This window comes from Ostrea edulis, chromosome 7 (genome assembly GCF_947568905.1).
Source record: "Ostrea edulis chromosome 7, xbOstEdul1.1, whole genome shotgun sequence".
Lineage (NCBI taxonomy): Eukaryota > Metazoa > Mollusca > Bivalvia > Ostreida > Ostreidae > Ostrea > Ostrea edulis.
The window spans coordinates 32,751,872-32,771,123 of NC_079170.1; the positions used below are offsets into that span (position 1 = coordinate 32,751,872).

Here is a 19,252-nt window from a genome sequence, read left to right on the forward strand (position 1 = left end):
GGGGGTAAGCTAAGCCATATAGTAAGGAAAACCAGAATCTGGTCAAGTTTCATAGTAACAAAAGGTCACATGTAAATCAGCTTAGTGGTTAAAATAAGGGTATTTTAGGTACTTTATATACCCTCTATACTTTATATATAGATTACATGTAGATTTACATGTTGTACATGTAATTAACAGATTTCACTCAATTACAGGTCTCCAATACAGAATATCATAACCATCACACTTATTCACAGCACCATGGCACACATTTATGAAATAGCACTTACAGACAGAGAAACGAGTCATTTTAAAGACATTTTCACACAAAAAACACAGTTAAGACCATTTTGTCATTTATGGATAGGTGCTGTCAACAAGGATGGCTATGGCATTTATCGTCCAAGTTTTAGAGGAAAACAAATTAAGGTTACAGTTCACAGATTTATTTTCTACATTAATAACATGGATAATTTTGACACACACATGCACATATCACACTTATGCCATAACAAACAGTGCATAAAGTTATCACATTTGTCCATGGAACCGCAGTCAGTAAACAATTCACGGAAGTCTTGTGTCGCCGAGGGGCAATGCATTGGTCATGGGGCATACAGACAGTGTCTCTTTCAGTGAGGTAACACATTTACACCATAAGAGTGTTCGTTGGAGGTGGAGGGTCCTGCATTGTTGTACAGGGACAGTTCTCTGAGTTTTTTGTTGGTTTTTCGTCGTCTCGTCAGGTAACGAGATGCTCGGTATTGGTTGGTTTGTTTGCGCTCACGGTGATACCTGTTCTGTTGGTCTCTTTTGAACATGTTCTTGTAAAATGGTCCACCGGATTTCCATTTCAGGCCCACCTCCTTAGCCAACAGGACGACACTCCTGCCAGACCCATGGGATGCTGAGTGGACTGCTGAGTGACACATGGCGTTAAAGTTCCTGGCCCAAGTTGTGTTCTTGGGAGCATAAGTGAAGACCCGCTGGTGAAGATTCTCACACTTGTTGGTTGTGGCCAGTTGGCAGACCTTCTGCAGACCTTCTCTCCGGAATTGTTTACAGATGACAGACTGAATACTGTCCATGTCTGCATAGTCAAGGTCCAGATGTTTTCCGTACGGAAGGAACTTGGTGCTGTAGCCCGGGAGATGGGCTGTGCAGGTAAATGACATTTTCTTACAGTTGTCGTGTAGGCCTGAGAAACATGGCAGGACATTAAGGACTGCATTCTCGGCATGGCGCAGGAAAGACTGGTCGGTCCGGCACAGTTTCCTAATCTTGACGAGCTCGCATCGGACCCGGGCTCGGATACAGGTGGCCAGTCTCTGCATGTAGGCATCTCTGTCCTGTCCAGTGGGTAACATGGTTCTAAGTCGGATGTGTCGTACATTTTTTTGCAGGGTTCTTAGCTTGTGGATGAAGCAGTGGTAGTGCTGAATTGGTACTTCATTCTCTCTAGAATAGTCCCTTATGGTCTTTTGGATCTGAGCACTGGCATCACTGGTAATGGAACGAGGTTGAAGTATGTTGTGATTTTGAATAAAGTCCAAATTTTTTCTTAACAATTTTGATTCACTGGAAGCAATGGTGTCTTCAGAGTTGTAGTTTTTTTTTGCATTGTTCATGATTTTCACAATTCCTCTTGCAGCATAACTTATTGGCAGTTTGGAGGGCCAAAACCAGTTTTCGGGAGGTGTTGTTTTCCACCACCGGACAGAAACTCTGGGTTGCTGCCTCGAATCCTGCTTGCGGCCTGTTGTTGTAAGAGGTGTCAGTCTCGATGTGGACTTCGTTTCCTCGACCGAGAAGTTGGTTGACACGTCGGACATACCGCTGATTGTCGATCATCGAGGCTACATTGATTTCCTCCACTCTGTCACACATCTGATTGAGTTTCCGCTGCAGACCACGGCTGTCCGGTGGATTTATGTTGAGGCAACACATCAGGAATCGTGCATCAGACACTCCCATCTTAGACTTGGTGAGGGCCAGTACCAGTCCATCATTGAGGCCACCTGATTCCGGTCCTCGTGTCTTCTTGACAGTTGTGTAGAGCTGTATGTCTGGTGAGTGGAAATGGCAGTTTAAGCAAGTGGCTCTGCCTGTCACACATAGTCCTAGCCTCTTAGAAATTGATAGAGTCATTGAAGGTCTGGCACACTGGTGAGCTGTAGAATTCTGTAGAAGTAGGCCTAAGGAATGTACGTTAGCAATGATGTTTTCCTCGCTGTTGATTTCCTCTTCGTCACTCCATGTACATGATTTTACAGGCTTGGCAGGTCGCAGTTTGGTTGGGAGGATGAGATCTTCAGTGGACATGCACACAGCATCCCAGTATTCATCAAGACTTGGACGGTCCCACTCTGTGTTTTTGTCACATGTACTCGAACCAGCAGGTGCATCAGCGTCTCGGAGGGCACCAGCTCGGGCGTCAGAATGCTGAGGGAAATAGGTATGTCCTGGCTTGAAATAGCTTAGTTTTCTGCCTCGGTTTTTTCGATAGGCGTTTGTTGTCCTCATGTTTAATTCTTGAATTTCTTACAAGTACTGTGCAGATGGGGGAGATGCTTGTATTTTTGAGAGTTGTGAGTTAGGGAGGTATCTTGTTGTATAAATATTGTTCAAGAGATAAGGAAAGTGTTTAATGTAGATAGAGTGTCCATTACTTGTCCTTTTCAAAACACATTTCCTAGAGGCAGGCCTTCAGATAAGCATATTAATCAGTTTGAGTGAGAGCACTAGTTCTGGTCTGTTTGATAATTACCTCCCTTTGACCATTAGCTGTTGTGCATACTACTTTTGTTTTCACCATCAGGAGGGCTTAGAAAATAATTTTGGAAGATGACATGGGTTGAAAGTTTTGTTGGAGAGTAAGTCACTTAATCAGAGCATATTTCAGGTCCATACATGTAGAATATGTAAATATATAGGCAGTGAAGTTGGAAATTTTCTAGATTTTTAAAGCAGTTCTGTCCTTTCATCTTTCTGTAGTCCATCTTCTTCTACACAGGTTCTCATGATTACATGTACAGCATGTAGCACTACATGTTAGGTCACTTATACCATAGATACAATTTACATGTAACAGAATTTGTTAGGCACAGGGCTCTTATCGTGAACACTCTCAGCACTCAAAAATGACAACATCAGACACAGATATGTAGGGTTTTTTAAAAAGTTTATTGCGAACAGATTTAGGGCAGTCGACATGACGGGTTGGTGTAGTTTCACTCGGAACAAGTCAAATTTCTCAAAAATATGAGTTGAAGTCCATCAGAAAGGATCTCTGAATTCTTAAAGGTAGCAGGGGACAGTTTCGCACTATAGGCCCGGTCAAGTTTCTTAAAAAATGGAGATACCCCATATTTGAAGTGATATTACATGTGTAAAAATGTGTAGAATAATTTTAGGATACATTTCAAGTGTAGCTGAGTGCTTAGTGAAAAAAATGATATGCAACATGTAGGTGTCACCATGATGCCTAGTATATAGATGGGTGCAAATGCGAAACTAAGACACGTGGTCAGCAGCTGAAGAAATTCAGACTAAAACCTAGAGGGTCCAGGAAAAGGTAGGTAGCTCAGAGGGAAGGTGGATGGCCCCATATAACAGGTAGATTTTCAAGAAGGTCAGACAGGGTTCTTGATTGTGCACAGCGTCTATATCCCCTCGCTTGGTACTGTGGTGGTATGGGGGTGGTGCGGATTTAGCCCAAATGACAGAAAATCAGAGCAAGAAGGGGGCACCTGCTCAGGGCATGTTTTGTGCAGCAACACCTTCATGTATGGATGACATTTAATTTAGGGCCCTAATTTAATAACTACACTAATATGAAATACAAATATTGAGAAAACAGGGTTGTATGATTTTTCATTAACCTGTCATAACCTGACTTAGATGTATACCCCCTTCCCACATGTTGAAAAACCAAAAAAACTGTCCTCTGCCACCTTACCTCACCATATTTGGTGCATTGGAATTCAGACTCCGAGAACCAATCAATTTAAAACGTGCTTTGCGCGAATTGCGCTGTTTATTAAAATGTGGAAAGAAGACATAGAAAGGGGCTTTTATCTACTGAGATGGAGACTCCCATCGATCGACTTCGGGAGACCAGGTAGGTAGCTGAAATTTGTAAACAAGCACTTACTATTACTATTAGAAAGGAGAGTTACTCACTGTAACAAAGACTTTTGACAGTCTGATACATGTATAGTATTGGTTATATGTCGAACGTTAGTTCCTTTCAGAGGACGTGTTAACGCAGGGTTGGTATTACATAGTGGATTGGTATAAGTACATTGTATGATTGATTAATCCGAGTTTACTCATACATTTCCTGTCCATTTCCACTACAGTTCTGTATTACTATTATCTTGCATACATGTACAGTGGCTGATCTGGAAAGGTGGTGCTCCCCACTTTTGTTGAATATTTTTAACAAAAATGTAAATTAATTTATTATGTGCCATTATCTCCTCTGGGGACGAAAAAGGTACATTTAAATCCCTGTGAAAATTTTCTAGATCCGCCTCTGAATTCTATATAGTGCAAGTACAAGCGAAACAATGGACTGATAACTGACTTACTTTTTAGCCGTATTGTGGAAAAATGTAAATATTCATCATCATATAATATTATCGCATCTTCCATTTCTAGTAACAGGTTCTTTTTTCAATAGCCATCACAGACTAAAATATTGAAAATAAAGGGAGTGGAGCTACTCAGCACTTCAATGAGGTAACTTTTGAATTTGATATTATATATGTAATGAAAAGTAAACATTTGTAGTAGTTAAAGCTATATTGACCATGAATATCGGCTTAGGTAGCTCAGTGGTTAGAGCACCTGACTAGTAATGCAGGGGTCCCAGGTTTGATTCCTGGTTCGTTCATACATTTGATTCCCTCTTTTCCTTTATTACATTTAAGTCCAATGTCTTGGTATAATGAAGGTAAACATTAAAGAATAACCATTAGTTTTTATTTTGTAATTTAGCAAGTTAAGGTAGTACTCTACATCGTCATAATGGCTGACTTCCTTTAAAAACATGAATGAAAAAATCGATATCAGCAATATTTGGCTTTTCCTTTTCGATTTAAATACCTAGCCGAGTAGCTCAGTAGGTTAGAATACCGACTGCTGACCTGTAGGTCGGAGGTTTGAGTCCAGCAGGGGTTTTATTTTTTTTTTAGATTACCTTCCACTAAAACTGTATTTTTTGACAAAATAAAGTAAATTTGAAAATTTTCAACTTCAAAATATTGTTGTACATATCCTCCACTTTTCATCTACTTCAAATTTCTCTGGTGTAGCACACTTCCTTAAGGGACAAGATGAAAAGCTCAATGTCTGATGAAAATCTTAATTGAAATAGTTTGGGGGAGGGAAGGAGGTAAAAACTCCCACAAGTTTCGGTCACTCATCCAATATTCTATTTATTATAATACATGAATAATTGCAGCATTTCAGCAGGAAGAAAGTGAGCAGGACTGAAGTGACTCATTGGAAATTTGGAAATAACATTTATTACATTTTAATGAACATTTAAAATAAGAATTAGAAAACGTATATAGTCTTATTTAGTACTATTGTGTTATTGGATGATAATCAATTTGGGTCAAAACTGAATTATTATTTTTTTATCAGACATTGAACTTTTGATCTTGCCCAGGCTAACAATGTGTCATATTTATCTGTATGCATCTAATATACCAGTAATACTGGTATATTAGATGTATACAGATATATATACTGTATATATATGTAATATTACTCCAAATTTTTATTTAAGTTCAACTGAGATTTGATTTACAAGAGTAACTTGGAATAAGACAACATTATAATAAAGGAGGACAGGTACATGGTTAAAATACTCTTTGTTTTAACGATTACAAGCTCTCAAAGTAATTCAATACAAATCAATCATCTAACTTGAAGATTTGATGCAATGCACATTGAGTTGTGTACATGTTTAATATTAAAGTTATTAACATACGATAGTCACCATTTTTATTTTTACATACATGTACACATAAAAAAATCTAAAGTAACTAATCAATTACATCCTCTAAAGTACATGTAATCTATTGCAATCGATTACAGGGCAAAATTGACTGTACTCAATTAGTAATCAATTACACAAAATTCCTTTAAGTTGTTGATTATTGATCGATTACATTTTTGAGTAATTGTGACTGGTCGCAGTAGCTCAGTGGTAGAGTGTTTGTCTCGTAAAAATCTTTAAAAATCTTCTTCTCAAGAACCACTGGGGCAGAAAAAGTGAAACTTGTATGGAAGCTTCTTGAGGAAGTGTAAATTCTAAAAGTTAAAGATAAGGATGAACAGAAGGGCCATAGTAATTCAGGCAAACAATGTGGCCCATGGGCCTCTTGTTTTCTATGCAACATACTTTGTCATTTTATGAGAATAAATACATTATGATTGTCACCATGCATTGTCAAAATAACAACGTTTGCAAATATGATTTAATTGCTTAATGTTTAATTTGAAACTGGATTTGTTCTAATCCTTAGAAATTAAGATGAAGATTGGTTGCAACTGAAAAGAAGAAGAACTGGACAGAGGAGAAGAGAACATCGGTGAAAAAGTTTCTTAGCCATAAACAATCATATAAGTATATGTCAAGTGATGAAGAAGGAGCAGATGGCTTTATTTCGCACCCATACTCCTGGGAAAGTGACACTTGGAAGAATGTGAAAGACAGTTTGGACAAGAAATATTTAGAGACATGTCCACCCCGGAGTAGGCGACTCGTTCAAAAGAGAACAAAATGTTCAGCAAAAGAACAGCCAACACCAGAATTTGAAGAGGTGTTTTCCTGGGTTTTTAAATGAACTAATGTTAATTTTTGTTTATGTTGATGCTGTATATAAACTTTTTAAACATGTAAATTAACATTATCCATATGTGTTTTATCTTAATTTGAAAAATTTGAAAATTATAGTTTAAGAGAATTATTGAGTGAAGTATTCTTAGCAAATATGTGCAATCAACATTTTTGACTTCTCTGTAAAAAAGAGAACTTTTTTAATTTATAAATTTTACTTTTGAAATTTAACATGCATGCAGATACATGTAGATGCATATAGTGTAAATAACTGTGATTTTTTAGCTGTAAATCATAACAGACCAGGGGAGAAATGTTCAAACTTATAGAAATGTATGCCCTGAATTGTTAATATCTAAATCAGTACTTTTTTTGAAACTGATTTCCTGTTGTCACTATTAAGTTGTCAGCTGCAGTATGTGTAGCTCTCTAGAAGAACTGTATGGGAAATAGTTTGTACAGCAGTAGTCCCTTTTAAATTTATTTTACTTCAAATGCTTTGTGGCATTATTGATTTGTATTAAAAGAAAAGATAACCTGCTATAGTCTTGCGTTTTGTCTATTGGATGATTAAAGAACTGCTTATGAGGAAGACGAGGAGAGATGCCAGACTGATATACCAATAGAATAGAATGAAATGTACTTCAGGCAGAGGAAAGATAATATTTAATGTATATAAATATGACATTTTGAGTAATTGACAAAATAATATTTAATGCATATAAATATGACATTTTGAGTAATTAAAGGTGATCAAAATATACATTTACAATTTGTAAACATTAAGTTAAATGTGCACAAAATGATATATTTAATGCCATTAAATATCAAATTTACTGTTTTGTAAAGTCAAGAAAAAGTGGGACATATTTAAGTTAAGTAAAGTTATCGTACAGGTTACCTTTTAGAACTTTGACTTTTTTCAGTAAAGGCATTTAAAGGTAATGTAAATTTACAATTTACATCATCTTTACTGGCTTTGTAAAGCTATTTTTTCACGCGGTGATACGCAGAGCAAGCTAGTGCTATACACTCTCAATCCAAATAAAAAACAACTTATACTGGTTTTCTGTTTATTTTTTCACTCCATGATCGGCCAGTAGTTGTAGAATTTTGAAATTTCCTCCTTCAACGGCGAAGAAAACAGCATTTCTTCCATCATTATCTACACTCTGTAGAAGGTCAGGGTATGTTTGGATGATATAACGACTCATTTCTAATTCACCGCTCTTACATGCCGCGTGAAGAATGTTCCAGCCGTCATTGTTTTTATGTTTGACGTCTACTTCATTATCTGCCAGTAGTTGTAGAATTTTAACGTTTCCTCCTCTAGCGACGTGTAGAGCAGCATTCCATCCAATATTATCTACACTGTGTAGAAGGTCAGGGTATGTATGGATGATATAACGACTCATTTCTAAGTTAGCGTTGACACATGCCGCGTGAAGAATGTTCCAGCCGTCATTGCTTTTATGTTTGACGTCTACTTCATTATCTGCCAGTAGTTGTAGAATTTTAACGTTTCCTCCTCTAGCGACGTGTAGAGCAGCATTCCATCCAATATTATCTACACTGTGTAGAAGGTCAGGGTATGCTTGGATGATATAAAGACTCATTTCTAAGTTAGCGTAGACACATGCCGCGTGAAGAATGTTCCAGCCGTCATTGTTTTTATGTTTGACGTCTACTTCATTATCTGCCAGTAGTTGTAGAATTTTAACGTTTCCTCCTCTAGCGACGTGTAGAGCAGCATTCCATCCAATATTATCTACACTGTGTAGAAGGTCAGGGTATGTATGGATGATATAACGACTCATTTCTAAGTTAGCGTGGAAACATGCCGCGTGAAGAATGTTCATGCCGTCATTGCTTTTATGTTTGACGTCTACTTCATTATCTGCCAGTAGTTGTAGAATTTTAACGTTTCCTCCTCTAGCGACGTGTAGAGCAGCATTCCATCCATCATTATCTACACTGTGTAGAAGGTCAGGGTATGCTTGGATGATATAAAGACTCATTTCTAAGTTAGCGTGGATACATGCCGCGTGAAGAATGTTCCAGCCGTAATTGTTTTTATGTTTGACGTCTACTTCATTATCTGCCAATAGTTTTAGAATTTTAACGTTTCCTCCTCTAGCGGCGTGTGAAGCAGCATTCCATCCAATATTATCTACGCTGTGTAGAAGGTCAGGGTATGCTTGGATGATATAATGACTCATTTCTAAGTTAGCGTAGAAACATGCCGCGTGAAGAATGTTCATGCCGTCATTGCTTTTATGTTTGACGTCTACTTCATTATCTGCCAGTAGTTGTAGAATTTTAACGTTTCCTCCTCTAGCGACGTGTAGAGCAGCATTCCATCCATCATTATCTACACTGTGTAGAAGGTCGGGGTATGCTTGGATGATATAACGACTCATTTCTAAGTTAGCGTAGACACATGCCGCGTTAAGAATGTTCCAACCGTTATTGGCTTTATAATTGACGTCTACTTCATCATCTGCCAATAGTTTTAGAATTTTAACGTTTCCTCCTCTAGCGGCGTGTAGAGCAGCATTCCATCCAATATTATTTACACTGTGTAGAAGGTCAGGGTATGTATGGATGATATAATGACTCATTTCTAAGTTAGCGTAGACACATGCCGCGTGAAGAATGTTCATGCCGTCATTGCTTTTATGTTTGACGTCTACTTCATTATCTGCCAATAGTTTTAGAATTTTAACGTTTCCTCCTCTAGCGGCGTGTAGAGCAGCATTCCATCCAATATTATTTACACTGTGTGGAAGGTCAGGGTATGTATGGATGATATAATGACTCATTTCTAAGTTAGCGTAGACACATGCCGCGTGAAGAATGTTCCAGCCGTCATTGCTTTTATGTTTGACGTCTACTTCATTATCTGCCAGTAGTTGTAGAATTTTAACGTTTCCTCCTCTAGCGACGTGTAGAGCAGCATTCCATCCAATATTATCTACACTGTGTAGAAGGTCAGGGTATGTATGGATGATATAACGACTCATTTCTAAGTTAGCGTTGACACATGCCGCGTGAAGAATGTTCCAGCCGTCATTGCTTTTATGTTTGACGTCTACTTCATTATCTGCCAGTAGTTGTAGAATTTTAACGTTTCCTCCTCTAGCGACGTGTAGAGCAGCATTCCATCCAATATTATTTACACTGTGTAGAAGGTCAGGGTATGCTTGGATGATATAAAGACTCATTTCTAAGTTAGCGTTGACACATGCCGCGTGAAGAATGTTCCAGCCGTCATTGTTTTTATGTTTGACGTCTACTTCATTATCTGCCAGTAGTTGTAGAATTTTAACGTTTCCTCCTCTAGCGACGTGTAGAGCAGCATTCCATCCAATATTATCTACACTGTGTAGAAGGTCAGGGTATGTATGGATGATATAACGACTCATTTCTAAGTTAGCGTGGAAACATGCCGCGTGAAGAATGTTCATGCCGTCATTGCTTTTATGTTTGACGTCTACTTCATTATCTGCCAGTAGTTGTAGAATTTTAACGTTTCCTCCTCTAGCGACGTGTAGAGCAGCATTCCATCCATCATTATCTACACTGTGTAGAAGGTCAGGGTATGCTTGGATGATATAAAGACTCATTTCTAAGTTAGCGTTGACACATGCCGCGTGAAGAATGTTCCAGCCGTCATTGCTTTTATGTTTGACGTCTACTTCATTATCTGCCAGTAGTTGTAGAATTTTAACGTTTCCTCCTCTAGCGGCGTGTAGAGCAGCATTCCATCCAATATTATCTACACTGTGTAGAAGGTCAGGGTATGCTTGGATGATATAACGACTCATTTCTAAGTTAGCGTGGATACATGCCGCGTTAAGAATGTTCCAGCCGTAATTGTTTTTATGTTTGACGTCTACTTCATTATCTGCCAATAGTTGCAGAATTTTAACGTTTCCTCCTCTAGCGGCGTGTAGAGCAGCATTCCATCCAATATTATCTACACTGTGTAGAAGGTCAGGGTATGTATGGATGATATAATGACTCATTTCTAAGTTAGCGTGGAAACATGCTGCGTGAAGAATGTTCCAGCCGCCATTGCTTTTATGTTTGACGTCTACTTCATTATCTGCCAGTAGTTTTAGAATTTTAACGTTTCCTCCTCTAGCGGCGTGTAGAGCAGCATTCCATCCATCATTATGTACACTGTGTAGAAGGTCGGGGTATGCTTGGATGATATAACGACTCATTTCTAAGTTAGCGTGGATACATGCCGCGTTAAGAATGTTCCAGCCGTAATTGTTTTTATGTTTGACGTCTACTTCATTATCTGCCAATAGTTGCAGAATTTTAACGTTTCCTCCTCTAGCGGCGTGTAGAGCAGCATTCCATCCAATATTATCTACACTGTGTAGAAGGTCAGGGTATGTATGGATGATATAATGACTCATTTCTAAGTTAGCGTGGAAACATGCCGCGTGAAGAATGTTCCAGCCGTCATTGCTTTTATGTTTGACGTCTACTTCATTATCTGCCAGTAGTTGTAGAATTTTAACGTTTCCTCCTCTAGCGACGTGTAGAGCAGCATTCCATCCATCATTATCTACACTGTGTAGAAGGTCAGGGTATGCTTGGATGATATAAAGACTCATTTCTAAGTTAGCGTAGACACATGCCGCGTGAAGAAGGTTCCAGCCGTCATTGTTTTTATGTTTGACGTCTACTTCATTATCTGCCAATAGTTGCAGAATTTTAACGTTTCCTCCTCTAGCGGCGTGTAGAGCAGCATTCCATCCAATATTATCTACACTGTGTAGAAGGTCAGGGTATGTATGGATGATATAATGACTCATTTCTAAGTTAGCGTGGAAACATGCCGCGTGAAGAATGTTCCAGCCGCCATTGCTTTTATGTTTGACGTCTACTTCATTATCTGCCAGTAGTTGTAGAATTTTAACGTTTCCTCCTCTAGCGGCGTGTAGAGCAGCATTCCATCCATCATTATCTACACTGTGTAGAAGGTCGGGGTATGCTTGGATGATATAACGACTCATTTCTAAGTTAGCGTAGACACATGCCGCGTTAAGAATGTTCCAACCGTTATTGGCTTTATAATTGACGTCTACTTCATCATCTGCCAATAGTTTTAGAATTTTAACGTTTCCTCCTCTAGCGGCGTGTAGAGCAGCATTCCATCCAATATTATTTACACTGTGTAGAAGGTCAGGGTATGTATGGATGATATAATGACTCATTTCTAAGTTAGCGTAGACACATGCCGCGTGAAGAATGTTCCAGCCGTCATTGCTTTTATGTTTGACGTCTACTTCATTATCTGCCAGTAGTTGTAGAAGTTTAACGTTTCCTCCTCTAGCGGCGTATAGAGCAGCATTCCATCCATCACTATCTACACTGTGTAGAAGGTGAGGGTGTGTTTGGATAAGATGTTCACACGTTTGTAGCTCAGCATTCTTGCAGGCTTCGTGTAATACATTAGGTCTATCATCTCCACTATTGGTGTTATGTTTGTTATAAGGCGGTGCTTGTAAAGACTTGGTATATCCACTATTTCCTAAGAATCATATAGAATTCAATAAATGCGTTTGTTACTCTGAGCTAGGTTTTTTGTATGATGAAATCGAACGACTCGCAAAATAAATTGATACCAACAGAAGATATAAAAAATGACTGTATAAGAGTCACTGCATAATTACTAACATCCTGCATTAGGACGAGTTTATGATAGATTCCACCGAGGTACTACACAGAACATTTTGTTTCCGAGTTGTACTTTTCTTGTCTATATTTCAAAATGTAAACATTTTATTGACAGTATATCACAATAATTTAGAGGTTTTGAGAAATTATTTGAATGCATAAACTAACCAAGATAGCCAGGAAAAAGCATAAGCAATTAGTTTATACTATACGTTTCATTTTTTTCTAAATCGCCCAATAAGGTTTACAAAACAATTTACTTCACCTTGTCATGTAAATTATAAACAAAAATATATGACGTCTTAGTCGATGACTTCTGAGCCGTGTATTATCACAGACATGACATTTGGGGCCATACTCCCTTTGATCCACCACCCGTTTTAAACAAATCAAACTAATGAGGGATATTTGGGATTTCCTTAAACTCTAACGTAACTTGGTTTGGACTGCATTATGAGTGGTTAAGGTGACAAATGGTTTGATATACTATTCACTGGGTAACTAACCACTGGTTAAATTTTTGTTGCTCAAAGTAAATTTAGCCGTAGGGCTTACAAACTATGGTTAAGTACATTCAACCAGTAGTTAGTATCAATTTGCCTCAGTATGTATACAATAATGATTACTGCAAATGTAAGTTTACGAAGCGCAGTGGAAACTTCACACCTAATGGGACACTATTCTTAGTTGAACAAGCTATATTTTGAAGTCAGCTGACGCCGTACACTCGGTAAAAAGGGGAGGCGTAGTACAGACGAGAATGTGATAGAGATGTACAATTTGCCCCCCCCCCCCCCCCCCCCCCCCCCGGGACTTCATCTATGTATTGTAGTAAAGTGAATACTCTGTGTACGACTTAAAAGGTTTTTTCTGATATAAGGTGGCAGGGACAGGTTTTTTTTGCTTGGTTCTGAAACATGTGGGTACGGGGTATAAATCAAAATCAAAGACATATAAGAGAATAATGAAAAATTATAGCTCCCTAATATGTCGATACTTGTATTTCATATTGGTGTAGTTAATAAATTATCACCCTAAATTACATATCATGTATACATACTGTTGTTGCTCCACAAAACATGCTCTGAGCATGTGCCCCTTTCTCGTGGGTGTTGCAAAAACGCGGAACGGAAAACGGAACGGAAGACGAAATGGAACGGAAGTCGGAATGGAACAGAAAACGGAAATTAATTTATGCAATAATGTTATGAATAGATCAGCATTTTGTAAAGTCAAAGGGCTTATTATGAGCAAGAGAAGCAGACATTGCAGCTAGAACAGGAATTCATCCTCGGAATCCACCGTTTCATATTAATACATCATACTAATTTAAATGCATATGTATTTTAAAACGGTGGATTTTGTGGATGAATGTACCAACGGTTGATATTTCGCATGGTAAGTTTTAATAAAAATATTAAACAAGTGCCTGTGGGTAATATCCTTTTTCCCGGCTTTGTCATTTTCTCTACCCCCCTCAGATTGTGATAGTATGTTATTTCACAAATACACAAATAAAATAAACATACTGAAAAGACGAGAATTATAATTTACTCCTTTTCAAATTCTATTACTCTATTCTGGGTGTTACCTTCCGAAAACGTTTCATGAGACTATCCAATGAATTAATGAAACACGCCCCAAAACAAAATTGTAACAGATGAATTTTTTTTTTTTAATTTTCCCTAAACATAGCCTTTTTAAACCGAACGAGCTTTTAATCGAACTAGATGTGTTTAAGATATTTGAATTTGACTGTAGTTCTACACCTGATACAATATACATTCATGTATTTCATCAAATACTAATCCGAACGAGTCTGGTGTGTATAAAAGGTTTGCCTCATTTGGGGTGAATTTGTGTGAAAGTTCGTACAATTACCGATATCCTGCGGATTAGTGTTGAACCCGAAGAGATATAACAGAACCAATGAAAACTAAGATGAAGTTTATGACCCATAGTAAGAGAATTAACATATTATTTCATAATATATAAAATAGTGCAAAGGCTAACAGAGAATTTATGCTTGAATGGAATTACAAGTCATCTCATTATTAATCCAAATGTTAAGATACAAGTATTTAGTTTAGAAATGAATTGCCAGAAGTTCTCCCTATTTAGGATTAGAGTGCTGCGATCACTAAGTCTCTGTTAGTTAAAAAATCATAAATCAAACAAAAGATGTTTAACTTGTTGATTTAATAAAATTATGAATTATTGTTGTTTTATACATACCATACTCTCTGCTTTAATTACACACATGTACGGTATTATGTGTAAATACATGTACATGTGCGTTAATGACGTTTTGCCACGGGGGGGGGATTAGATCACGTGTGTTCTTTTCATCCTCTACCCATAAGTGTCGTTACTCGCTAACACATCTGTCGATGCCGATATTTGAAAATTATTGTAAAAGGCTTTGTAAGTTTAACTTAATTCACTTGCAAAATTCTAAAATAAAATTGTTTTACCACTTGTAAACAATTCCCAAAATGTTGATTTTAATCAAAATTAATCATTTTCCCCTTTTCTTTGTTCTTTTTTTGTGCTATCTTTAAGTATCTTATCTACATTAATCATTCCAATTCTTAAATTCCGTTCCGTTTTGCGTTCCGCGTTTTAGTAACACCCCTCTCTCGCTTTTGGGCTAACCCACACCACCCCCACACCATCACAGTACCGAGTGAGGAGATCTATACACTATGCACAATGAAGAACCTTGTCTGCCCTTCTTGGTAATCTACCTTTCATATGGGGCCATCCACCGTCTTTTTTGTTTGTTTCATGAATAATGATAAACAAAGTGGGCGGGTCTTAACACAAAGGACAACATTCACTTTTGCAATGTGAATATATCTCGTGCTTTCCCCCGCTTACAAATCACGTGATATTATTTAATTGTATTAGAATCTTGGTATTTTTTCATCAAATGGAAGCTATGCATAATTTTCACTAAATAATATGCTCTATATGCGATCGATATTTCTTTTAATGTATGTTATTTATTCGTTGTTATGAAAGGTGATAATGCTGCGGCTAATACATGTATCTAACACGTTATCAAAGCACATTCGGTCAATATTTATATTTTTAGATACCGCCGCTGAAAAAAAAAATGAAATTAGAAATCAGTACAAATCGTATTGTTATTCAGATAATATTTCAACTAAATATGGAAATTATATATATAACTGTTACCTGTCAAAATACGATTCGTTCAATCCTAAATTATATTGTGATGTACTCAAGGATGGGGTACATGTAAATGAAAAAAGAACAAAGGCACTGACATATTCTGAATTAATAATCATGCATATTATGTTTGAGACTTTGTATTCATGATATTACCATGTATATAGGGAGAAGGCGGTCTTTTAGAACTTGTGCCTGATCCTTTTGTAATTATATTACAATAAAATACGTTCAAACCAAAGGCACAGGTAGAAAAGTTCACTTAAGATTTTACATTCAAAACTAAACATGACTTAAAATGTACTGGATGAATTTCGTGTCCCAGAAAATGCATCTGGAAAAAAATGTCTTGAAAAATGGCTAATTTTGAAAAAAAATCATGTTTTGTACTTGATCCAATAAAACATTTCACCTTGGATGCTTCTTAAGATTTTTAATCCACTGAAATGGTATTCGGTTTCAAAAATATTTTCCCGTTGTTTTCTTTATAAAGAGCACTAATATAAATGATCATAAAAATTAATTATCCGGCACTCTGTCATTAAAGATTAATAGATACATAAAGTCAATAGTATGGACAGTAAAAGAAAGAACAAACATCATTTGGAAACATGTTTACAAATTAGTTACAGATTTTTAAAATCTAAGTACGATCTAGCAGATTGATGAATTTATTATCTCCCTTTGCTAACTCTTTAGTGTTAAAGATACGATTGTTTGGGGAAACATGGCAACATGTCATTCGAGTTGGCGATTTGACGATAGATGATGCCATTTTGTAGCATTTCTTATATAGACAAATACTCCATGTGAATAGGTTTCAAATTCAGTTTTTGTGAACGACTATAAGAAATCAGTAGCTAGACATTTATTGCGGGAAATCCATGGTGGGGGACCTGTTTCTATTTTCACAATCACACATTGGAATTTGTCGGTTGCTTCATATCATCTGAGTTCTTTGGAGTGGACGAGGAATACTACAGTCATGTATTTTCCCAGATCACTTGGTCAGTTGTATTGGATATAGGAACCGGGGTGGGCACACATCATTAACATTCGGGATTAGCAACATGCTTGTGGAGAAATGCTTAACTGGGCATGGTCAGTATGGGTAGCGGTGCAGGTAAGTTTACATGTATATAAATAAATCATAAATGTGTATTAATTACTTAAGCTAATTTCATCATGCGTTATTTTAATTATTCTTTTGCTTTGGACTATAAATAATCTGTCGACTAATGAATAAATAGTATCACTATCAGTATGTGTGTGGGTGTGTGTGAAAACTATGTAAAAATATTATACATTAAAATGTAGGCCATTTTAGAAACACTCCTGTTTTTCCTCTACCAACCAGTGGTTGAAAGTAACTTTTTTTTTTTACCATAGGCTAAAATGAAAACACACAAGGTAAATTAAAACTAATGAGTCATTACACGAACATATGAGACATGGTACAATCACGTTAATCGAGGAGTGATTAGACATGCTTACAAAAATAAGATTTATATTATTTTATGGATTTTATGTTATATCTCAGAACGACGAGAAATTGGGTATACGAGATTCAATATGGAGAAATACATGTCCACGTGCTCGTAGTCGAATCGACGTCATTTGGACCAAAATTTTCAAGTTCCATAGATGGGTCATTATCAAATTTCGCAGATTTTTCAGAGTTAGAAATGACAAGAAATGTATAGCTCTAAATTCCATTTTTTTAGCATAACATGTTTATCAAACATTACGGTAAAACATATTAAATTTTGCAAACATGAAATGTGCCCCATCCCCCCCCCCCCCAAAAAAAAATGGGGTCAAAGGTGAATAGGTAAAACAAATGTGTCAATGGTGTAACAAATATATAATAAAGGGGAAAAAGGATAAGTAATAATGTCATATACTTGAAAATGACATAAATAATTGCAAAAAAGCATTGAAATTGATATAATTTGGTCTGATGTTTAAAAACCTTAGTAATTCTATAATTAAACTGACACAAAATGGTATATCTGAGACACTATTTTAAAAACCTTCCTCTCTTTTTAACATGATACCTGCATTATTACAAAATGACACAAAAATATTATTACAGATTAAATAGATTCATTTAAATCTTATTTTAAGAAAAGTTTGATACTGATATATGACCATTTTTGTCTGCGATCAAGAAAATTGTTCATGTAACACCAATGACAAAATGTGTTTGACCACTGACAAGTAAATTACACCACTGACATAAAAATAACAGAAGTGGACCCAAACACTTTAACAGTAAAGCTAAAAATGAATCAATACCACTCCTTTGAATAATTTCATACATTTCCTTTCAATGAAAATGAAATCGGACAAGAATATTTTTGCTTGTACGTACAAATGATGAAGGTGTGTGTTATACCACTTATATTGTCGTTACGCCACTGATCATAGTGTTTGTGTAAGTTACATATGCAATAATAAATTTTATTATATGATTGAATAATTCCTAGCTCTCTCATTGGCTAAGATCCAACAATGTAGAAATCGTACTCCGTTATGTTTACCTGCACATGACCTTCCAGGTGAACATAAGGAATTATTTTTTCCACATAGGACCAAAAAATAGGTCGTTGAAACTTACAATTAAAGCAAAGAACAATCTTGAAGGGGTTTTAATCATATAATAAAACAATCATTGCTGTTTTTGAGGTCAATACGATGATTTAGACACTTGAGGAGTACAATATTCACCGAACCCTTCTGTATAATGTCAATGGTAATCACTAAAAGTGTAAACATACTTACACCAAAGACAAATTTCAAATATACATCTTTATTAGGTCACCTGAGTTAACCAGGTGACCTATTGCTTTTGGTCTGTGTCTGTTGTCATGCGTTGTACATTAACAATTGAACAATTTTAACTTCTTGATAACTACGTATACCATTCCAAATTCTGATGCATCCTTGGGAAAAGGGGGAATAAATTGTAAATTTCAGGACACCTGCACCCCTAGGGCCTCAGGGGTTGAACAAAAATTGACCCAGTCTCAAAAATTTTCTTTATAACCGCAAATCTGTAAGGAAAACTAAATTTCATGAAGAGCAGGAAGTCCTCTGCCACAATTGTACATTTCATTGTCCCTGGGGTATAGGACTAAGGTTCTGATTCAGTCAGGATTCAGGGTGGGGACCAAACTTAGCATATAGTGTGTATGTGTAAATCATTTAAGTAACATTTTCTTTAATGCTTTTGATACTAACTTTAAAGTAATTGAATACTTATAAGGAGCAGGACTGTCTTTTACCAAAATTGGAAATGGGGTAGGGGTGTGGTATCAGGGTGGGGTCAAATGGTCATAGTGATTACATGTGTATGTTTGCAAATGGACATTGTTTAAGTTTGTCTTCTTTTCAATAACTACCTTTCCAATGGGATCCATTTTTCAAATTGCAGCACGAGTTATCCCCTCCCCAATCCAGAGGGCGCACAGCACGTTAAGGTCCCCTAGTGATTGCATCATTATCAGGAATATATAGAAAATT

The 19,252-nt window shown here is 36.8% G+C and overlaps 1 protein-coding gene and 1 pseudogene across 1 annotated transcript in view; both read right to left on the reverse strand.

Annotated features, from left to right (window-relative positions):
* Positions 1-355: 355 nt before the first annotated feature.
* Positions 356-2,692, reverse strand: LOC130048030 (uncharacterized; annotated as a pseudogene).
* A 4,868-nt stretch (positions 2,693-7,560) lies between these two features.
* The window catches only part of LOC130048032 (uncharacterized), a 50,426-nt gene continuing 38,734 nt past the window's right edge, over positions 7,561-19,252 (reverse strand). The window contains exon 3 of the mRNA XM_056144023.1: positions 7,561-12,386. Within this exon, the coding sequence (XP_055999998.1) occupies positions 7,909-12,386 (4,478 nt within the window). The 3' untranslated portion in view covers positions 7,561-7,908. The remainder of the gene's footprint in view (positions 12,387-19,252) is intronic.